General features: G+C 40.5%; 1 protein-coding gene across 38 annotated transcripts in view; it reads left to right on the plus strand.

Moving 5' to 3' along the window:
- The window catches only part of ANK2 (ankyrin 2), a 277,485-nt gene that overhangs the window by 220,365 nt on the left and 33,378 nt on the right, over nt 1-23,742 (plus strand). For 14 of the 38 annotated variants that reach the window (XM_071431333.1, XM_071431335.1, XM_071431336.1 and 11 more), the window contains 8 exons: nt 4,300-4,444; nt 8,730-8,832; nt 10,089-10,192; nt 13,628-13,669; nt 14,567-14,602; nt 20,487-20,711; nt 22,099-22,197; nt 23,418-23,572. In XM_071431333.1, the coding sequence (XP_071287434.1) occupies nt 4,300-4,444; nt 8,730-8,832; nt 10,089-10,192; nt 13,628-13,669; nt 14,567-14,602; nt 20,487-20,711; nt 22,099-22,197; nt 23,418-23,572 (909 nt within the window). Of the gene's footprint in view, nt 1-4,299; nt 4,445-6,111; nt 6,124-8,729; nt 8,833-10,088; nt 10,193-13,627; nt 13,670-14,566; nt 14,603-20,486; nt 20,712-22,098; nt 22,198-23,417; nt 23,573-23,742 lie in introns of all 38 variants that reach the window. The other 24 variants (XM_071431348.1, XM_071431361.1, XM_071431345.1 and 21 more) reach the window with 10 other exon arrangements.

A 23,742-nucleotide genomic window follows, 5' to 3' on the forward strand; every position in this document is an offset into this window, starting at 1 on the left:
TGCACCCTTTTTTGTGTTTATCTACTGAAGTTTTATTCAGAATTCTTTACTTTTCATGTTACCTGCAAAACAAAATCTTCCCTTTGAACAGAATCACATTATATTTTTTATTTGAAATGGCATTAAATCCCTGCTCATGGGGATTGCACTACCGATGTGGTTTGTGCAACATGTATCCCTGCCAGCAGAAATGCTCAGTGTGGATAAAGTTGCACTAAAAGCTCCGTAGGTTTTTATCTTTGTATCAGCCTTGGCTGTATTGCTGCTAAGTTCAGTTGCTTTAAACCTGTCACCACAAAAGAAGCATTTTGCACCAGAGAGACCCTTAGAGCAGTAAAGGGAAATTACTGCAAAGCATCTTGTGAAATGTATTTTGTCTACAGAATTAGTGAAGTTAAGCGCAAGCAAATATTTTGTTAGGACTGAGTGTCTGTAAACACAGAAGAAAATATAGAAAAGGCAGAAGCCTGGTTTCTTTCTTATTTCCCCATATATTAATATGCACCTCTGTATCCATTCCATGCCTCATTTTTGTGCCAGAAGAGCTGCACAAACCAACAGTGGTTTGTCTTTGAGACTCCCATGGGAGATAGTGCAGTAAGTGTAGTGCTATAGAGAGAGAATACAACCAGTGAAACAGGATGGTCAAGAGCTCTCACTTGTTTCTTTTTGAGCCTCCTCATCACCAATTAATTTTCAAAATTGTAGTTTCAGTGTCTGCTTGAGACAAAGTTCTGGCTGCTGCAGAAGTTGTCAAGCTTCAGCCATGCTAGCCCACATCCTCCATACTGGCAGCAGAAATGTTTCACCATGTGGTGACCCAGCCCAGAGAACTGATCTGTCTGAAAATGAATCTGTTTGTCATGACAAGTTATTTTCCAGCCAGACAACTTTTGCAGGCAGAAGAGAATAGAAAGGCTGAAGTAGAGGGTGAAACACCACTGTCAGGAGCAGCATGGCCTGAGATGGCAACCAGAAAAGTTGACTCACACCAAACTGTAATTAGTGCTGACACCGCAATTGCAGAGAAAGGTTGTCATGTGCAAAGAGCTCATGGACAAGGTGTCGCGTCTGTGAACTACTGCATTGTAGTGACCTTGGATTCCAGGAAGCAGTTCACACTCATCCTATATCTGGCTGCATCAGATTTCTGATAAGAAAGAAAATCCCCCACAGTGCTTAAATACAACAACAAATTTCCTGAGTGCCCCCCCCACACATGGCCTTGGAGTAGCTAATGCTGCTGCATATGCGTGAGAAATGAGCAGCTAAGTCTAGGCAGAATCCACTGCTGTTATACACACACATAATTCCTCTGAAGAAGCATCTAAATTAGTGGAAAAATTTAATTTCCTTAATTAAACCCGGAAGTTAAAGTTGCAGCCAGGAATTGTTCTTAATAGGCTAAGGTTGCTATTGCTGCACATTAAAACACAGTAAATTTAGAATAGCACCGCTGAGTTAATTCACTCTAAATAAAGCACTTTGTATCCAGTAGTACAAAATGTAGCCACAGGATGCTGATTTACACAAGCAAAGCCTTGGTGGCTTAGGGATGTAGGCGTAGTTTGTTATTTTATTGTTTCTTACCTAGATCCAACATAGCAACTTTCTAAATACCAAGGTCAAGAACTGGAATTCTTTTTGTAATGGGTTAATAGGCAAGAAAACAAAATCAAGGTGTCTCTCCCTCCCCAGAGATCCTTGAGAGTAGAAGCGTGCTTCTTTTGAAATTTGCTTCACTTTATGCCATTCTGAGTGCTGCCCTGAGCTCCCAATAGCTGACGTGATGATAAATTTTAAGTCATGTATCAACATCTGAAACCACATGTGAAACCCCACTTTCCCGGCTGGCTAAAAAGAAACAAAGTTAAAGCATTACCCAAGCTGTAATCCAGGGAAGCTTCTAGTGAGGGCCACTAAATAGAGGATTGGCTTAGGGAGTTGAAAGTCTCCAAACAAAGTGTCAGAGAAACTCTGCAGGTATGGAATATATATTCCATAAAAATTGTTATTGCCATAGTTGTCCTTTCTCCATCTGCAGTGCTTCTGTGGTGAGCTTTAGACTAATCTGCATGCTGCAGAGAAAACAATAATCTTGGCAAACTCATATAACTGTATCTGGCTTTAAAAACATCTATTAAAAGCCATTTCTGGCAATTTGACACAGCTCCCTTTCCTTTATTATTTTATTTTAAAGTTTTCTCTGTATTTTCTCTATATTTTGTGAGAAAAAATTCCAGTACAGTTCTCATGCAGCAGTTGTATTTTGCAATTTTGCAAATTCATAGATGGCCACTGCAAACCATGGAGCATGCAAACCATCAATGTCAAAGGTTATATTTGTCACAAAGTGGTTAGTAAGTGGTGGAAATGTTCCTGGCACTAATTTGATGGGGAATGAGATGGCAGACAGATTGTTTCTGGCATGATGAAAAAGGGCAGCTCCTGTATTGCCACAAAGCAACCATCTGGTGAGATCTGCTGTGTCAGGAAACCCTTGGTCAGCTGAACATGCAATCATTTAGAGTTAAAGACCTATTTTTTCTCTCCATATGCTAGAAGGCACTCTGGTTTTGGGGCATTCATCTCAGGACAAGAAGATGGAGGGCACAGGCCGTGGGGGGAGTTCCCTCAGTCCCTGCCTGCTGTTCTGAGATATCTGTGCATGGTCTGGTTACTGTCTGCAGATGTCCCATAACATCAAACACTGTGACTTAGCCCCACTATTGACATCTCTCAGATGAGAGGCCAAAGCTGAAATCAGAGTAGACTTTGGATTTGTTTGGTTTTTTTTAAAGGTTGTGGGTGTGATGAAAGTGGTAAAGATTTTGCCTTTGTTTCTATGATAAATGGAATGTCTGGCATGATTATCATTATCTAGTTTATTTGAAATATAACCTGAAATTCTCTTTACTGTTTGATTAACAGCATTGCCTTAATATCTTCCAAGTTTTCACTAAGCCCTGTGCTTTTTAATGTGACATTCCCAGGAAACAGGAGGCATCATCTGTCAGAAGACAGGAAACATGAAGTGATTAAATGCATTTTATTGTTTTCTGTGAAACTGTGCCCAGTTTCTCCCTCTTAATGTGGGTAGATGGAATTTTCAATTTTTTGTTGTTATACTGAAAAGATTCAAGACTCATTTTTACATATAATATTTGTGTGTGCATAAAAATCTTAAACCCTCCAAAGTTTACTTAGTTTTAGATGACAAATAATAAATTACTTATTTCTTAGCTGAAATGTCATCTAAAAAAAATAGTTTGATTTGCTTTGTGAAAATAAGTATCAAAATGAGCCTCAGTTTGCCCACACAGCCCAGCAAATGAGAAAGCATGAAGCTCTTGGTGGCCTGGGGTCATGTTGTGGGGCTCTGTGGGTCACACCAAGCCTCTGGCAGGCTCACACTGCAGTGATTTACCAGAGGGAAAATGACTGAAATATCCAGGCAGAAACTGTGGAGAGGAAGCATCTTGCAAGTGGGAATGAAAAGAAACAGCTACACGTTGCTTGGCAATGGAATCTGTTTTGTTAGTCTGCTGGGGAAAAGCAAACTGTGACTTCATATAGACAGAATTTCCTGGGGAAAAGAATGCTGGACCTAAAAAAAAAAGGATTAAATTTCATTATTCAGAGTATATGGATAAAGGTTACTGTGTCAGATACAAATGATCATTTAGCCTGGGATTCATTATGAATTATGATCATTCCCATCTATGCAAGTGAGCTTATTTCCAGTTTCTGGATGTTGCCATGTTCAAGAAACATGAATTTTGTTGCTGATTGCAGAAAGATCTTGGAATATGGGTGACAGAGCCTTGTATGGTGTGAAGTTTGGATAGAAGAGGGTTTAAGTTAACCTTTGCAGCTATAAGACCTAAGGCAGTTTTTGTCTGAATACATGTAGATTACAATCAAATAAGTGGTGATATTTAACCATAAACTGTCAGGCTGGGATGCAGCATAGCTGTGTCCAGAAAGCTGAAATGGATTAAAGAACAGAAAGACCATGCTTTAGAGCATAGCAAAGAAGCGTGCTCCTTGCCTGTGTGGGCAACAGCAAGAAATGAATGTATGAAATCTAATTGATTAATCACCTTGATTTTAATTTTACCTTTCAAAATATCTTGCTTGATGTGCCAGTTTGATTAAATACATTAATTGCTTGTGGTTTGCAGTGTTTCCTGAGTGGAAAATGCCTTCCTGTTCATTGTGCCATCCAGCTGTTAGATCCTGAGGTGCCAATGGAATCAAACTCGTATGTGCACTTATCGCTTGTGGGTTGATTTGCAGGTGATGACACAATGACAGGAGATGGAGGGGAGTACCTTAGGCCAGAAGACCTCCGGGAGCTGGGAGATGACTCTTTGCCAAGCAGCCAGTTCTTAGATGGAATGAACTACCTGAGATACAGCTTGGAAGGAGGACGCTCAGACAGGTATTTGCCTGGATATGGAACTTTTCTCATGCTACTTCTGCATGAGAACTTGTTTTGCTGTAAGTGTGTGAAATCCCTCTGTGGGGTCTCTCTGCTTGGGGTGCTGCTCAGCATTTGTTCACTCAGTGTGGCAGTCACCACTTGGCAGGAAGAAGGGGTGGTCACCCTCATCTCCTGCTGCCACAAGCAGGGGATGGGTGGACAGGGGCTTTGAGCATCAGGTGAGCTGACTTTTTGGAGTGCTTTGCTGGCTCAAGGTACCAGGAGAGGAGCAATGGACTGGGTCATCTGCATTGGGCTGGCAGTGAGTGTATTGTCTGCAAGTACCTCCGCTCTTTCTGGTTCCTCATGGTTGGATTAGCAGGACACAGAATACTTGTCCTCCTACTGACACAACTATAATAATAATAATAATAGAAACATTAGTTTGTTCAGTCCAGACAACATACTGATTTGCTTACATCTAAAACATTGAACTTAAGCCTAGATCTCTTTGTGGAATAAAAATGTATGCAGCTTTGATTTAATTTTCTTTTTTTTTTTTTTTTTTTTTTTGAGTGTTGTTATATTCTACAAAAAATATGGAGTTCCCTTCCCAAAAGTAAAGACTTCATTAGTGAGCATAAGTGTAGGCTCAAGCTGGCAGATGAACCTCCACAGTTCTAGTTCAGAATAGCCACCCAGGCATTCCTGGGTGAAATCAGCACTGTCTCCAAACTCACTGCCTTTAGAACTGGGGTGCACTAAAGGGAAGAAAACGAAAAAAGTTGAAACCTTGGCAACAGAGTTTTGAAGCTATCTCATTTTCCAGTCTTAGTTGTTATCCTGGCAGCATTTCTGAAGCTCAATGGAATCAGTAGGATCCGTTCTGTTTACTTGAGTAGGCTGGGAATTGCTCCTGGAACAAAAGATGTCAGGAAACAGTTTGGTTTGCCTCACAGCATGTGTAAATCCCATCATTCAGGTCCAGCAAGCCTGGAATCTCTGTTGGTTTTTAGACAGTTAGTCCACTGAAAACAAAGTGACTGTGTGGCTTTTTAACTCTCAGAGGAAGTCTATGCACTACATCAGAATGCCTAAAATCAAAACCTCTCATTCTCTCAATGGTAGCAAAGTTTGGGAGTTTTTTAGGTTTTAAGATGCTGTATAGAAATGATTGTGCAGGCAAGTATTACCCCAGTTTAAGTTAGGCTCCCATTTTGAATATTTTAGCTTTTAAGTCTTGTCAGTGGATTTCAGTAGATTCTCACTGACATGTCACTGATACGGTTTCACTTGTATTGTGTGAAAATTATTTTAAGTCCTGTGTCAAGCAAAATTATACTGAAATGCAGCAAAATTCTAAAGGGAGAAATAATGAAAGAAGGACATCTTTCTAACTCCATGGTCCCATTTTCTGTCACCTTCAGGTTATGATTTTAAGAATTTTCACAGAGACTGCTTCAGTTGTTTTGCATTTCCTTTGAATGTGATTTTCATTGCATTATAATGGCTTTGGTTTTTCAGAAAATTCAGTAAAGCAAGATAGTATTAGCACTCTAGACTCATATGATCTTACACATTAAACAATTTGATTTACAAACATGTATTTTTCATTTGTAACCATCTTCCCTATTTATTTTATTTCTCTCTCCCCTTCATTTTTCTTTTCCATATGCTTTCATTAGCATCATGCCCAGGTAGGTATTACATAGCATGAACACCTGTTGTCTCTATCTCCTCCTATGGCACCTGTCTCTGTTCATCCACTTTGGAGGCCTGCTGTATGTAGAAAATTGAGTTGGAGAATGAAAGGAAACATGCTGCTGTTGAGAAACATTTTTGAGGTCCATTTTTACAGTGTTCAGTGACCCCAGGGTTTTTTCTCAGCTTCTGAAAGAACATATACAAATATACACTGAAATCTAAACAAGAGATATGCTCAACTGGTCTGGAGCTCATTAGGTCTCTGTCTAGGCTGGGAAGTGAATGTGCATTGCAAGTCCTTCAGTGAGACAGAGTAGAAACTTGGCATTGGGGATGCTAGTCCTACTTTCTGGATACCACCAAGGCCCTATTTGGGGCTTAGAGGTGAGTGATGTGTGCCTGTGCACACAGGCAAGGCACAGTCTTAGGTTCAGGAGCTTTGCAGCGTTCCTGGGTTCCACAGTTCTGTCTCTAGGCCTGAGTGCTTTTGGTCCCATAACCCTTCAGACATGAGATTTATCAAACACATTTGAGAATAATCTGCATTTAAGTGTTGGTCTTGTGTCTGCTTTAGGTAGGCTTTTTTATGCGTCATAGAATTCCTGAATACTTATGGCAATAATAAACAATAAATCCCTTGCTCAACGGGACTGTCATTTCAATCAATACCTTTATTCCTAAGTCTGAGCAGCACAGACCTTTTAACTCCTGGTTTGCTCTTCATTGAGCTGGCCCAGTGCACAGATGGGGCAGTGCCATCTGAGCTCTACTTTTGAAATTGAGTGTAGCAGGGAATTTAAATAAAATTATATATTATATCCGAATATGTAATTTTATTATAGCTACCTGCAGACCTCAGTCATTAATGTGCCTATCTTGTCTCCAGATAAAGCCCGGCTCCCTTTTGTATTTATTAGAGCTGATGTACGGGTACTACACTGTGGTTAGCACTGGGCTACTTGTAGTGGTGGTAGTAGCAGTGAGGATGGACAGGATCACCACAGGGATAACCAGCCAAATGCAGTTCAGGCTTCCCTTCACTCGGTGTCTATCCAGGACGTGGTGTTAGCTGAATAGCAGAACCTACAACTTGGATGGTGACTCTCTCACGAGCATTGCATGGCTCAGCAGAGTGGTTCTGGAAGTGTCAAACTTGGAAATGAACACAGGATAATGATGGCAAATGGGGTCTGCTACTGAGGCTTGTTCCTCAATCAAAGAAAAAGTGTTAAATTTTGGTTTGCTTTTTTCTCAAGGCTTTCTGAAGGCTGTCTTTGCTTCCAGTTTTGTACAGTCCACCTGAGATGCTGAACAGGCCACTGGTATAAGCTAATGATCAACAGCACTGATTGTTCTTCAATGTCATACATTTCTAATAAAAATAAGATAACCATTTGCTTCTATAAATGGATCAAAAATTACTGAGTGAATGTAACTATTGTTAAAAAAGGCTGTAGTCTGAATCAGATGATATGCACTTACAGCATTTCAAACTCATGTCTGTAATGAACCGGTGACTTTTATTGCTAACTGCTGAAAATGAATTATCCCTTAAAACTCAGTGCATCTGGATAAATGGCCCATTGTTCTGATCCAGCATGTTAGTCATTATGAGCACTGCTCACGGATGTGTAAGCCAGGAACGCAAAACTGCTTCCTTCAGTTAGAGATGTGATATTCCTCAAGGTCTACATCAACATCACAGAGTACACGCACAACATCTGAAGGTGGATGATCTGTTTTTAAAAATCACTGTTGTCATATTGCAGCTAGTGAACATAACAAGGAGAGAACTCATGCTATTTGGTAGCAGAAACCCCATTTACCTCAATATGTCCTTCTGTGGTGTTGTATTTGTCTATTTTTTTTTTTTTTTTTGCTTTTTGCTGGTGGATACTGCGGCTACATTCTGAGCCAGTGCTTGGAAGCAGCTTATTTACTGCCTTGCACCTCTCATTGCTACAGCAACCAGTGCTCTGTAGAGCTGCGTGTACTTACAGCGAGATCAGTGCTCACGCTGGGGCTGTCTCCCTGCAGATGCTGTTGGCATTCAGAGGAAGGTTCTGTTTTACACGGGAGCTTGTGGCTGGCCACACTTTGCCTTGTGTGTGTACCTTCCAGGGGACAATGTCAGGCTTACTGCTTTAAGGGGAGGGAGCAGGTCCCAACAAAGCTTCAGAAAGAGTCATTCTAGCTTTTCTTCAGGATGGTAGCATACTGGTTTTCCATAGTTGTTTGCTTGTGTGATGCAGCAGCGAAGTTCTCCAAAGAGCCTTAACAGAAAGGAATGCTCTTTGTTATGAGGAAACCATCATGCCACAAAGCCAAATCTAAAGGATTTGTGAGTATATCTAGATTAATCTCTAGGTTTTGCATTTGGAAGCAAATAGGTCAGTGCAAAGGCTTTGTGGCCTGTGGTCAGACAACAACACAGGTGTGCAAAGCTGTGTTTCCCCTGACTGTGCTCTGCTGCCCCTGGAAGCTGCATGGTGTTGCTAATAGCACGCTTTTCTCATTCTCCCACTCGATCTGTCATGGCACCTTTACAACATCCTTTGTGCTGCTGATGCATTGCTCTGGCACCCTACCAACCTCCCAGCCTGCGGTCCTTCAGTTCCGACAGGTCCCACACGCTGAGCCACGCCTCCTACCTGCGCGACAGCGCCATGATCGATGACACCGTGCTCATCCCCAGCCAGCAGGTGAGTTGTCCTGGTTCAGGGCAAATTTGGAAGAGAACTCCTAAAGGGGCTCCTCTAGGAAAGAAGATTCAATCGGCCCCTCCCCCCAACTGGTCTGGGAGAAAATACCTCCTTGGAGAAAAGTGGAAAAAAACTGTTTATTAAACAATAAAACCTAAACAATATTAATCAATAAAACCCCTTGCTGCTCCAAAAGAGATGACCAACTGAGAAAGTCCCCTCCCCGGGTTGCAGTTCAGCTCACTCAGTCTCTTATCAGTCCCTCCGGTGCTGGAAATGTCGTGGCCCAGGCCTGGCCTGGTGGGCCACAGGTGTGAGCTGCCAGTGGTCTTCTGGGTGTTCAGTCCAGAGCAGGTTTGAACAGGTCCAAAGAAAAAGGAAAAAAAATCCCACAGTCCAGGGAACTTCTTTGCCTCAGCTAGCTAAGCTAACTAAAAGCAAAGGAGAGCAACCTCCTGCTGTCTGTCTATCTGCAGACGACACAGTCCAGGAGCAGGAATGTGGAGGAGTGAGTGCAGTGTCTGAAAACAAACTGCTGCTGCTTCTCTCCCCACTTCACTCTCTGGAACAAGTCTTAAAGGTGCAAAACTTATTATTCAGCATAAGCAGAACATGACGATTGGAAATAAAAGCATCATATAGTCAACCCAGAACATGAGTAAACCTCTCTGAGCCCCTTCTTGCCTGCAGAGATCAGGGAACTGGGAAAGGCTGCTCTGCAAATTGTTCTGATGAGACTGGGTGGTGTAGGCTGCTTGGTTCGTTTGTATACAAACCTCTCTATTTTCTAGGCATATTTAATGGCATACTGTGCTGTGCAGTATTGAAGTCTATTCCAAAAAGAATACACTGTGTGACTGTAGCACAGGGACTGTGTTCTTAATGTTCTTCATTTTAACTGATGTTTGAATGTTGCTAATAGACATCGTGCTACACATTCAGGGGATGTAATGAACTCATAGCCATTGTCCTAAAAAATACTGTCTTGAAACATGCTTGTAGTTAAAAAAGAAGATATTTACTAAATGCCTTCTTAGTGAAATCACAGCATTCTTTCACTGAGACCACTAACATAGGATTACTTTAGGGAAATACTAAGTGTTACAATAAGGGTTTCTAGTATCTTAATACTATTCGTACTCCTTTGTTTTAAAAGAAAATGTTTAAATGCTTTAGGCACTACTATGCAAAATACATTTTTTTTTGTTCAATAATGGATTTCATTGTAGTAAAACGGGGTTATTTTTCTTCCCAAGGTAACAACTCTGGCCAAAGAAGCTGAAAGGAATTCATATCGCTTAAGCTTGGGCCCTGAAATCTTGGACAACGTGGCTCTTTCTTCCAGCCCTATTCATTCAGGGTGAGTGCATCAATTAGCATTACACTACAAAATGAGAAACAGAGTACCTGCAGTGACACAAGCTTCAACTAATGCTTAACTAGGAGCTATATTTTAATTCATTGCCTCCTGGAGCTGCCAATAAATTGTTATGATCTTTTAAGCTGACAACCAAGCAAGGTTGAGTACCAAGACTATTCACTGAAATCACTGCAAGTCAGTGGGCCCTCAGTCAAGTTCAAGGGGAATGAATGTGATAAATGACACATACACACAGGCATTTGTGTGCATTTTATTGAGACATAAGTACAATGCCTTTCAGAGTTAATAATAATTGACACCAAGTGCTTAATCACTCCAGATGGTCAGCACTTACTGTGCTGGTGGAGTAGTTGAGGTGAGCACCAGCTCCAGTGTTTGCCTTCTAAATTACATGAATAGACAAGCAACCTAAACATCACGTGATTTGCACGTGTTTGAGCACTGTCTTCATGTCCAACTGACTCCTTGTAAGCATTTGCATTTAGACAAACTCACTGTCATGGCATAACGCAGGTCAAAATGCAGGCCCAGCCAGGATCATATTTACAAACCTTATCCTGGCTGGCCTTAAAATCTGTGACTGCATTTGTTTTAAATGCTCTTCCTTACTGTGTTTTAAGTAATTTCAGTCTTCACACTGAATTCTACATTTGTGTCTTGCCATCAGATTGGATGGGGAACGTGCAGATGAATTCAGAAGAAACTGGAGTAATCAAAAAGCATTTAATCTCTGTGGGCTCTGTACACAGCATGACTGGACAGCACAAGGGGAAAGATTATTTTTGTCAATCTCAAATGAGTTTGCTACTATCTTACAGTCTGTATTTTTAAAAACTAGCACTGGAGTCCCATTTGGAATGACAGGCAGTCCTGATCTAGAGGGAGGGACAACATTGCCAGATTGACTCATGTGACATAGATGAGAATATTGTCTGTTAGCTGATTGTAGGATAGTTATCTGTGACCAGCACTCCTTGGATTTGCTTTTCATGAGCTCCAAAACTAACAGGTGAAATGAAAATGCCTCATATATAAAGTGTGTGTCTGTTTATATCTATATTCTGGTATGAAAGCTTTAAAATTGCTTTGGTGCTTTATTCTAACCCTAGAGAGCTTACAGATTTTTCCAAAGGATGTATAAATTTGCCCTTTCTGAGAGGTCGGTCTTTCCTGTGATTGCTGAGGATGAACTAAGTACTTTCTAGAAGAGTGGCACTTATTTATTGGATGTGCAATTATTTTGTTGTTTTCTTTTAAAAAGAATGAGTGATATTCCCATCTTTTTAGATGACCAGGATGCTAGTGGTAGGATAAAATATCTGATTTTGATAGGAGCAACACTCTCTGCAGCCTTGCGTGAAATAGTGAATTTTAAGACAAATTATGTTCTTCTTTTATATATAAGCACTAAACTGACACTAAATATTAGAATAAAGAAAGCTTTAATAACAATTTCTCAGCCTTTGAAAAAGACTGTACAACACTTCGTTTTTATCTTGTTTAGATTGGTCTGAGTCATAAACTGTTGGGGTGCATATGTTTTCTTAGAAAAGTACATTGACTACTAGAGTTTTGCTTCTAAGACCTTCCTTTAAATTGAAACAGTTGTAGAAGTTCATGATTGCTGCACTCACTCTGCTAGAACAACAAATGTATTTGTGATTCAGAGCCCTGTTGTCAGCCACACTCCTCTCCACATGCAGACACACACTGTTTGTGGCTTCTTATGACTCAGCAGCAGGGCTGACATTTAGGGCATGCAGTGAAATAGTAGTTACCTATCATGAAAGAAAACTTGTAGAATTTTGAAAGAAATCCTAGATAAACACTGTCAGTGGTCCTATGCAAGGGTGTGGCCTTGGTTTTGCCCAGGACACTGAAAATGTATTGAGTTCAGATGGTGTTTTTGAGAAATAACACATCAGCACAGTATTGGGTGGTAATTTATTTGTCACAGATGTAGTAAGTTTGTGTTCTGTACAATCTGAGGGGACAAATTGCACTTTTCTCCCTGCACCACGCCAGTGGTGAAGCCCAAATTGCTGTAGGGTTCTTATAGATCTCCCATTGTAGGGAAGTGTTCCTGTGGATCACAGTGTAACACCCCCAGGCAAAGGGATAAATTCATAGGGAACGGTTCTCTCAATGTGGAACTTCACAGGCACATATTTCAGCCTTTGCATAACTACCTGAATCTTCTGCCATGTCTGAAATTTCAGAAGGGAAAAGGCTTTAACCATCCATTTAACTTTTAAATATAACTGTTCCTTCAATATGTTGATAATTTCATCAGGAAGGATGAAAAAGTAAGTTCTTTGGTCAGAGTTTTTTGCAACCATTTTGAAACCCAAAAAATATTTCTCTCCTAAGAGATAAGGCTCTTGTGGGGCTCAAAATCTCAACATAAAGGTCTTCCGGTCATTTTATGCAGCTGACAGTTTCCAGATAGTTTCCAAGTTCAGCTGAAGAAAAAAGTATTAATTCCTGCACTTAAACTCCCTTTCAAGCAAATCAGATTTTCTTCTTCTCATAAAACTACTTGATCTTATATGTTGAGCAAAGTTAAGGATCTCTGAGTATGCCAAAAAGTTTAGGTGCTGAACATCCAATAAGATAGAGTTGTATGATTTTACTGCTGAAGTTATGGGATGTCATTTATAATTTCCTGCTGTAATGTGAGAGACAGAATAAATAAATCCTACATAAATCCAAATATGCTTCACAGATTTAGTCTCATACCACACAATATCCTATTGTGGAAGAACCTGTGTATTTTTATTATGCTTGAAGGCAAAAAAAAAAAAAAATCACTGAAGGGAAAGATATGCAGCATTTAGATATTGCTTGGCAGTACCATATTTTTATCTTCCATAAGAATATACATGAATGGTGAAGATAAGAGTGACTGTAAGATTTTTAAAATATCAATGGTGTGCAAAACTATGTTGTTTTCTTAGCTGTGTTCTGGTGATACAGTGGAATTATTTGTATAGATTATATTTCTAAGAATTTTCCTGACAGTTGTGTAGAGTCACAGTAGATAAGAGAGCAAATCTGATGTGTTGTCAGGATCATGGCACTGTGAGGAAGGAGCTTTGGGTCCATGCTATTATATGAACTTGGTGTTGTGTTCTAGAGCAAGTACACAGCAGCTCTGCAAGTTTTCCAACTCTGACTCACAGTAATGCTCCTGTTTGATGAAAAATCCTGATTTCTTTTATATAATTTGCTGAAGAAGTCCCTGTTTGACTAATGGATGAACATAGTGTGTCATTACTTGTATCTTGAAATAAATTACACAGTTGGGATACTATTAGTGAGTTTATCTTGCTGGAAGTCATTGTTTCCATCTATGAAAAGATGAGGGATTTGGCAGCTCGTACTGTGATAAATAATGTGAATTATCATTCTTAGCTGCATGTCTGCAAAAAAGGAGGCTGGATCCTTGCTAACAAGGTAAACAAAATATCTTTCAAGTGTTGTATTTTGAATCCATAATATATTTTTCCCAATGTAAGGTTGATTTCCTGGAAATCGTTATGGAAACAGGACCTGGCAGCGACCAGCTGATAGTCATTTCTTAAATCTGAAAGTCTAAGTGATTTCAAATTAGGCTGCAGCTTTATGGCCTTTGTTCAGAAAGTAACAATGAGGAAAAAGAGTGAGAGTGTTTCATTAATAGCAAAGCATGTTAATGGAAGAAAATGACAATGGAGATCCATAAAATAAAAAGGGAAGTTGGAAAACTAATTGTCCATGTGACACTAAGTGATTACTGAGGGCTTAAACAGGTCAAAATGAGAGTTTGAAATTTGTCATTTTGTAGAACAAAAGGAGGACAAGAAACATGTTGAAATGGAAGGAAGTGGAGGACAATGTATTGATAGAGGATTTTAAGGAAAGACAAATGAGATTTATTGCGCTATCAGGAATGCTGGCTGGAATTACCTTGGGTGCCTTAGCCTTTGGTATCCCACAGTCCACATTTTGGATGTGGATACCTAAACCAAGCATCTCCCCTTCTCTGCTTCTGAGAGTTTTACTTGGAATCCAGCTGTGCATTTTAGGTGTCTGGCTTGCAGTGTGAGGGTGTCCATAGAGAAAGCAGATCCCTCCAGTTTCACTGCTGTACAGGTAGTGGCCACTTGGAACTGAGGCTGTTTACTTAGGCTTATTTTCCATACTCACTTCAACCTTCCCACCTGTGAGGAATATGCATATATATGTATATGTTCATGTGTTTGCTTTAGAAATCTGTTTCATTTTTCCAGTATTTCAGTATTTCATTTAACTCATTCTTTTTTTCCCCCCTTTCTGTTCCTTTTTGATGTTAAACCATCTATTCTATTGCAGATGCTCTTCTCCATGTCTTGATCTTGACAACAGCAGGTGAACTTCTGCATAATTTCTTTCTTTATTACATTGCACTTCTCACCCACCCTATTTGTCCTCCCCTCTTACCTCACTTCAGGATGCTTTAGTGTTTTGTTAGTGCCCATTAGCCAAGAGAAAAAAATAAATCTAACAAGCAGTGGTTATATAATAGTTATATATAGCATGACTTCTCTTTTACAGTAAGTGTCCACTTTCTCCCATCTGCTTTGGTATCTATAACAAAACAATTCTGGAATTGTTAATAAGCCCACTGCAAAAAGTCTTAACAAAGCTCCTTATACCATCCCAGCTTGTTTTAACCATTGATGTATTTAACCATAGCTTTTCTTTGTGGGTGGCATGGTTTAATATTCATATTTAAAGAAATAATCCCTCCCCAGATAACTCAACACAAACCCCTGTAATGATTAAATTATTATATTAGTAAGTGGGCTTTTTATCTTGCTTGTCTGTGTAAAAAATATTGCAGAGCCACTCTCTTAGTCACATTTTCCAAATTGTACCACTGTATTTGAACTAGTAGATTAACAGCCCACCTTAGTATATCTTATTTTTCATGCTACACATATTTTTTGTGTGAGGGTCAGTCAGTGCTCGAACCACTGGCACATTATATTCTGCACAGAACACCTGAAGCTGAACCATCCCAAAGGAGATTATCTTCCCTTGGCAAAATAAATGTTAACTGGCACAGTACCTATTTACTTCCTTCAGCCTAACCCTAGAAAGGTGAAAATTGCCTTAAATATTAAGCTCTGCAAAATTGTAAAGTGGCTAATTAAACCCCCAAACTACAGACTCATCCTTTTAGGTCGTGTCACTGAATTTCTCAGCAGCTGACTAATGCAGTGAAGAGAGTGATGTCAGAAGTTAATATAGTAGAGGCTTCCTATGTTAGAATCATGTTTTTTGTCCTCCTGGAATGTGAATTTTGCCTTGTTTCTGGATGGCATAGTTACAGCCTGCTGGAAAGCACTCTGAGGTAGTTGAATGACTTTGCTGTTGACTTCAGTGGGAGCTGGATCAAGGCCTTTTTTCTGAGTTTCAGCCTCTCTCCGGCTTCCTTCTCCTGCTGAACACTTTCCGATGGCTGAAGCACCCTGATTGTTTGTTTCTGCTTCTTCACACTGCGACTAACACTGAATGCTGCTATCTCCTTGTTTCCCAGTTTCTTTGATAAATGGACATAATGTGTGCTGAGAAGTTTCTGACTGTGTCTACACCGGGTGTGCTCTGGTTGGAGCTTTGTTCCCTGCTATCTGCTGAGCGCATGTGTGCCTGCCCAGCTGCTTGGGAAGAGAACCCTACCTGAGCCCAGCGTATGGCAGTGGTGCTGGAGACTTTGTCTAGTTTGGTTCTGTGTGTTCCAAGAGTTGTTGCCTGTCCTAGAAAGCCCCTGACCTGCTGGGTTTGCATGGCTCTCCCGGTGACTCTGCAGAACGAGTGCCCCCACGCTTGCGGTCACGGCCACCTGAAACTCTGCCAAGCCCTTGATGCAATAGGGACTCCTCACAAAGCACACAAGTGGCTTCCTTCACCCCCTCCAGCACTGACACATCCAGTTTCCAGTGTCTTTGTTCATCCTGCTGTTATCTTTCACATGAGGATAGATACAGAATAAACCCAAGTTAATTCTATATTAATAAAAGCAGCAAAGGGAATAACTCAGGCTCAGATCTAAAATACAAATATTTCATGAAAATACACCCCAACTTTTTGCCCCTTCTATCCAATGCATATATTTTGTCTGTGTTTTGATCAAGTAGAAACCCCAAGACCTGCTTGCTCTGCTCTCTATAGAAGGTGTGGAAACAGCCTGAAGGATTTAGGATTAGGGGCCTTCTGTCTGTGTACTCAACCACAAAGCCATGACAGCCAGTGTTATTTGATATATCTTTCATATGGCAAGCATGAATTCTTAATTGTTCTAAAATTGAAGAGGATGACATGGCCTCTCTAATTTATGACTAAGGTTGCTAAATTGAGAAAGAATGAATGATGCTTGAGCTGACTGCTGTGTGTTTAACTGAAGCGTGTGTAGACTCCCCTGCAGTCTGTAACTGATTCCTATGAGAGAATTGCTTTTGTACTTTATTTTTTCTTTAGAAAAATAATTTTGATTTTCCCTTCATTCTCTTTAAAGGAGAGAAGGCACTGATTTCCCCAAACCTGATTTGTTTCCCCAGTCTGGCTTTTATATTGTACTACCACCTCAGTATTGATCCAATTTTCAGGACTGCCTGGGTCACATGTTTGTGTCATGCCTCATTTCTAACAGAACTTTTAAAACTAAAAATGAAACTTACTCAAAGGGTGTCTTAGTACTGAGAAAGATGCAGCTTTAACCTGCAATCTGCTTTGAGTCATCACTTAAGTTAAAGTTCATTTAATCTCTTTTATTAACTGGGTTTTTCTTTCTTTCCCCCCCTGCTCCCTCCCCCCCCCCCCCCCTTGAACTCTTCTCTGCTATCTGTCTTTCTCTTTCATGATCCCTCTCCCCGTTATTCCCTATATGTAGGTGGGTGGCTGATAGTGCTGTAGTAGTGCTCCATGCAGCTGGAACATGGAGTAAGGACCGAGTTTGCTCCTTAGCTTTAGGGAGTATATGGAATGTTAGGTTATTCATGCGCTAGTGTTATGCACTAGCTTCTTTTTGACCATGGGAATTTAGTATGATAAGGTATCACTTCCCAGAGTGATGGCTTCATCTGCCATTTATCCCTGCTAATGTTTTTTTGTGGAGTGCAATCTCTTCCTCTCTCAGTCACGTCACTTAACAACACTTGGTAACAGAAGTGGAAGAGGAAAACTAATATCTGTATGCGTGGGCAACAAAATAATTAGTTTGAATTTTACATTTACTCTATATTAGTCATACAATTTTTTCACTTTCCTAAATGCACACTTCAGAAAGCATGTTTTTTGTCATGCAGTAGTTTTGCGTGAATTATTTGTGTATTGATAGACACACTCCTTCAAAAGGGAAAGGCTTTTCCGGTCCTGGAACAGCAGTGGCCCCATCCAGATGCCCTATTATGTAGCAAATAGGCAGAATAAGAGGCTGCTGTGATTCAGAAAAAGCTTTCTTATGAATTATTTGCTTCGCTCTCTTGTATAGCCAAAATTATGTGAAATGTGCTGATTAAAAAAAAAGATGAAAAAAATTGGATTAAATAAGTGGATGAAAAAATAAATGTAGTAAAAAGGTGGGAAAGAAACAGAGTGGTATAGTGGAAAAGGGTGTATTTTTACAATCTGTGGTTGCAAAGCCTGTGTCGGTGCTCTGCCCTTCCAGGATTTTATGCTACAGACCTAAAGCTCAGAAATGTTCCCCTTCAGTTTCTTTCCTTTGCACTTATATTCATGCTAGCTCTCCAAAATCTCTTTTCCAGCAATTCCATAGTATTCTATAGCTGGGTTTGGGAACTGGCTCTTCCAGAGTTAATGTGATAATTGGCACTAATCTTTCTGTGCTGTCTGAATAACAACCTTAGATCTTCTTTATGATAGAAACAGCTGTTTTTACAGATAATCTTAATAATATCCTACTGGTTTTATCCTAGCACTGTTTCTTTGTTATCTTTGTGTTCACCTCCCAGTGAGATTTACCTCTGCCTGTTTTTCCACTCCTTGGAGCTGTGGTTGTTCCAGTGAGAGAGGGCTGAAGTGAGATAGACTTTGTGATGGATTTACTGACCCACCAGGCACATTCAGTAAACTCAAACTGAAAGAAGAAATTGCAACCATAGTAAAAAGAGAACCCACAAGGGCCCGAAGGGAGATTACTTGGTTTGGATCCTCACCTTTGGTTTGTCTGTGTTCTAGCAGTGAACAGTGGATTTGGCATTGCCGAGGCAAGCAGGGAGATAAGCTAAGGAGAACGTGGGACAGCAGGTGACCCAGCACTAATATTTTAGTGATGGACAGCAAAAAACGATGATCCTGGTGTTAAAGAATGCAATCCTGAATATTATGTTAATAATGAAAATAACTTAATCCTAAATAGTGTGTTTATGACAGCTTGCACAATGAGGAATGTGAATGCTGCTGTAATTCAGTCAGAGCTCTCATTAGCTTCTGGGAGTTGTGGGGGAGTGTTTGTGTTGCTCTTAGCAGTAGCTTTAAAATGAGAAACTCTTCTTCCAGCAGTGTCATTGACTGCCTCAAACACACCCATTGTACTGGAGACTTGGACACGTTCTCTGAAACATCACACAGAACTGTTTTGATAACACTACTTCATGTACTTCAGGGGCAATTGCAGCACAAGCCAAGAGCATTAGTGCAACAATTGAGCATTTAGTGTCTCTTAAGCTCCTCTTTCATCTGTGCTCTAATATGTACAAAGAATGTATTTTGTGACGGAAGCTCCCATTCTTCTCAACAAATCCCCAGACAATCGAAGCTGTAAAATGTTTTCATTTTCTTTTTTTCCCCCTTGTTAAAACCACAGAAACACGAACCTCTAAGGAATGAGCTAATGGTTGTACTACCCAGAGTTTTACCCTAAGCAAAGCCTAGAGGTATCTGAATGGCAGTAGACTAGGAGCCTGCATGTGTGAGACAGACTGGCATCCGTGGTGCATGGTGTGCTTCCGACTGGCGCTTGTGGCTCCTTCCCATCGTCCATCTCTGACCTGCACGGTGTGTCGAGTGTTGTGTTTTTACAGCATGTGGAATTCTTGTAGCTGTGTGGACAATGAATGGATGCAATGTTTGTTGCACAGAACGGTCAAGGGGGCAGTGGAAAAATCCCTGTGTTTGTTACTCCTGTTATAAGGGCTTTTCTCTATTGCAGGTCCTTCAGTAGCATTTCTGCGACTCCCCATTGTGCTGGTTCTTTATTAGTGGCTAGAAGTAGGCCTGACACCGTTCTGTCTCATCTACTCTTATTTTCACTTCCAGCAACCTGACATTACCATCCCACATCAGGCATGATCCTGTAATCAAACAGTAAAAAAAAAATTTAAAAAATTGGAAGTAGTTCTACACCTTTCCCATGTGTAGAAGGATGTCCCCAGTATCAACCTGTTGGTATATCTGGAACTACAAAGAATTCAGCACAAGAGAAGTTCCAAACAAAATGAAATGTTTTTATCCCTCTTATTTACCTTGTGCTAGAAGTAAGGTCCCTGTAGATGGCTTTCTACATCTCTAAGTTTTCCCAATGTGTTGCTGTGCAAAGTAACACAGAAAATCCAAAATCCATAAATAACCATTTTATATAGTGACCCTTGCTGTTGTCATCTGACCAAACCCCAAATTTGCCTTCAAACCGTAACAACATGCTGGGGATTTTTTATATAAATTGGTGATAACCCCACTGATGGACTACGAATTATTCATGCATTCCAGAATGAAATTTGATTATTTTTTTAATATCCAAGCCCATTTTTCTAAGAAATTATAGTTTATCAAATACCTAGAAAATTATATTGAGAATCTTAAAAAAACCCCAAAAAACTAAAAAACCTGAGCCATCCAATCAGAATTGGCTTTTTATTTTTGAATCATAAATAATATTTACTTGTGAAGTATTTAAAGAGTGCCAACTTTAAATGCAGCTTCTCGCAGGTACAGAGTAGTGATGTTTGCACTTTGCAATAGGTACACGTGTTCACATTTATTAATGTCTGCTGGTATTTTACCAACAACAGCCCTGTGACATAAAACTTTCTGTCAAGAACTGTTGGGTAGCAGTTGCCAGTTTAATTAACAGTGAACTCAGCATGATGTGGTGCTTCACATGGGAGAAAGGCTTTTTCTCATTGTACCTCTTGAGCAAGAGCTCTATTAACATACGTTTGTACGTATGTGGGACGTAACCGAGGGAGCCGGTGGTGTGCTCTGGGTCTCACTGTCTGCCCTGATTTTGCAGCTTCCTGGTGAGTTTCATGGTGGACGCTCGCGGCGGCGCCATGCGGGGCTGCCGGCACAACGGGCTGCGCATCATCATCCCCCCGCGCAAGTGCACGGCGCCGACACGCGTGACGTGCCGCCTGGTGAAGCGCCACAGGCTGGCCACCATGCCACCCATGGTGGAGGGAGAAGGGCTGGCCAGCCGCCTCATCGAAGTGGGACCCTCTGGGGCTCAGTTCCTTGGGTAAGGGGGGCCGCGTGGCCCGAAGGGAAACCTTCAGCCTCTTTGTGTGTTTGCCTTGCACTGAAATGGTTCCTTTGGCAAAGCTGAGCTGGACAAGATCTCTGTAGCACATGGTAACAAACAGAGCAGTTGTGTGAAATGCAGAGCAGCTGGCAGGGAATGAGTCTTAAAGCTTTTACACCTTTTTGTTCAACACAGGTATTTCAAACATGGTTAATGTACTTCCTTGGATATAATTGTTGCTCAGTGTTGTGATATTAGAGTGAGAAAAGACTTCTGCAGCCAGAAAAGGCAGCTCATGCTATACTTAAAAAATTAATAGCACTGCACTGATTTAATGCCCAAATGTGAGGCCTGCTACCTACACAACACAAGGTCCAGGAGTTTATTTTAGAGTCTTGTGTTGTGGTCTCAAAAATTTGGACTACAACGGAAGCACAGTGCTGTTGATTTTCCTGGGGTTGAAATTGCTAGATTAAACAGTAGGACAACTCTGGATTTTCTTGGCCATTTCTTCCTTCCCACCCTGCAAAGCCCATAGAAAGATCAAATTTGTGTCTGCTGCTGAGCTCACTTTAGCAATATTCAGCTGAAAGCAGCAGTTATCTGCACTTTTGAAAATTTGTTTCACCAGCTATTCTGCCCTATCAACTGTGACATCCAAAAGTGGATGACTGAAGGAACCCCTTCTAATGCAGTAGAAAACTTCATTCAGCACCTGTAAAAAAAGTGGCTAGACACACCAATAGTTTAAATCCATTTAAAAACAACTCAGTTGCTTTAAAATCCATTTATAACAGGCAGTCGTCAGAGTCACCATCTTTGTTAGTGCTACCACTTATTCTTTTCCCATCTTGGTCATTTCTAAAAAGAAGGAGAAAGAAATCTAAAGAGCAGAAGAAATACTGTGCTGTCACATTCAGTCTTCCCATTATCTTTGTCACACACAAATGGATTTTAAGTATGTCTCCCATTCTTTTTTAATGGTTTTCCTATCTGATGAGAGTGTCTCCCCTGCAAGACAGGCATGTAGTGTATTTTACTCATTCTCAGATCTTTATGCCCTTCCTGGAAGCCTTTTCCAAGGTGTTGTGTTGGCAGTGAGATCAAAAAATCACTGTCCTGTTTGCAGGAGTGCATTCTAAGGTCCAGATCCTGCTTCCATTGAGTACACGGCCAAAACCCCCATGAGAAAGAAAAGATCTTAAATTAACAAATCTGATTTTCTGATTTGGGTCACCAAATTGTCATGGCTAGGACGGAACCTTATTCAGTGTACAGCCTAATTCCACTCTGTGGACCAGACAGTGGCACTGGCATTCTGGCACAAAAAATACATAAAGTTTATTTATGTTCTTTCTTTCACTGCTGCTTTGGATGTACTCAGTAAACTTCATCTGCCTACGGCTCCTCCCCCACTTAATGAGGGAGAAAGCTTGGTCAGCCGAATCCTTCAGCTGGGGCCTCCTGGGACCAAATTCCTTGGGTAGGAGAGACTTGAAACAAATTGATGGATGCTGACCTCCCCATTCTTCTCCTCCTTCTGCAATATGATTTTTTTATGTCATTATGCCCATGATATTGTCCCTTTCTATCATTTGAGATTTTGTACACTTAACCCTTAGTGGACCATTTTCCAACCTTTGTGGTTTGTGGTTTTGTTTTGGTGGTATGTTTGTATCTTTTTCTTCAAGTACTGTGGCCTTCATTTTTGTTTTGGCATGAAATCTTCCTAGTTCTGTGCTTGATGTCTGTAGCAAAGCAACCTGGATTGGGACCACAAAAAAAAAAGAATCTACTGTAAATTTTAAACTCTTTTTTTTTATATCAAGGACTGATCAATCAATAAATTTTATGTTGGATACCACCAGTGTGATAGAACACATGACATTTACTGCATACCTGGTAACCTGTGTGAGTCGTTTAATTAGAGAAGTGTATCTACAAATATCTTTATATATTCTCTCTTATTTCTAAGAGTATGTATGTATATGTATATCTCAATACAGATATATTATATGTACACATATGTGTTGTATATATGTGTGTGTATATATATATATATATATATGTGAGTGCATATGCTGGTGCAGATGTTGACTTGTAAGGCAACAAGGCAAATTCTTATCTCTTATACTGCAATAGTAATCCAATCAATCTCCTCAGACTTCCTGTATCTCTCCCAGGGTGTGAATCAGGAATAAATTCATTGGAATATATAGAATTACAAAGTGAAATTGGCACAGGACACAATTGTCTCTGAATTGCAATGAAATTATTCTGATTTGCACTAGTATAAGTGAGATCAGAATTTGTCCCACTATTCCTATACATTACAGTAGATTCTCTTTGAAATGAAGTTGCACAGGTTAACCCAGACAGTAGTGACAAATAAAATGAGCATGAGTTTTTTGATGGATTTGCAAAAACAATCACCAAATTTCCAGATAAGCACTATTTTCTTACCAAATCTCATTCACACTGTGGAAAGAGGTGAATGCACTTTCTCATTTGTCCTTCAGCACTTATTGGGTCCCTGTAACAATCTAGTCTGTGTTAGTGACCTACTAGTTTAGGATTTTGCCAAAGTATTCCAGCTAAATAGGTAGAATTCCAGGTCACTTTGTAGCAGACTGAATAGAGTTGCTGTTAATCCTGTTTTTCCTCTCTCCCGTGTGCATTTAATGCGCTGTGTTGCTGTGCCAGGCCCGTGATTGTGGAGATTCCCCATTTTGCTGCCCTGCGTGGCAAGGAGAGAGAGCTGGTGATCCTGCGCAGCGAGAACGGGGACAGCTGGAAGGAGCATTTCTGTGAATACACCGAGGATGAACTGAACGAAATCCTGAATGGGATGGATGAAGGTATCCAGTGGCACTTGGTTCCTTACCCTGCTCCTGTGTTCCTTCTGTACCCTGGGTGTAGCAGCTTTTACCATGGTGCTCACTTCCCTTGTTGAAGCAGTGGGGCAGGATGTCTCCCTTCATGAAGCTGACAATAGACTCCAGACTTGTGTTTTCTCCTGTTCCTTCTC

Source organism: Agelaius tricolor, unplaced genomic scaffold (assembly GCF_023055355.1).
Source record: "Agelaius tricolor isolate 1412-34295 unplaced genomic scaffold, bAgeTri1.0.p SCAF_8, whole genome shotgun sequence".
Classification (NCBI taxonomy): domain Eukaryota; kingdom Metazoa; phylum Chordata; class Aves; order Passeriformes; family Icteridae; genus Agelaius; species Agelaius tricolor.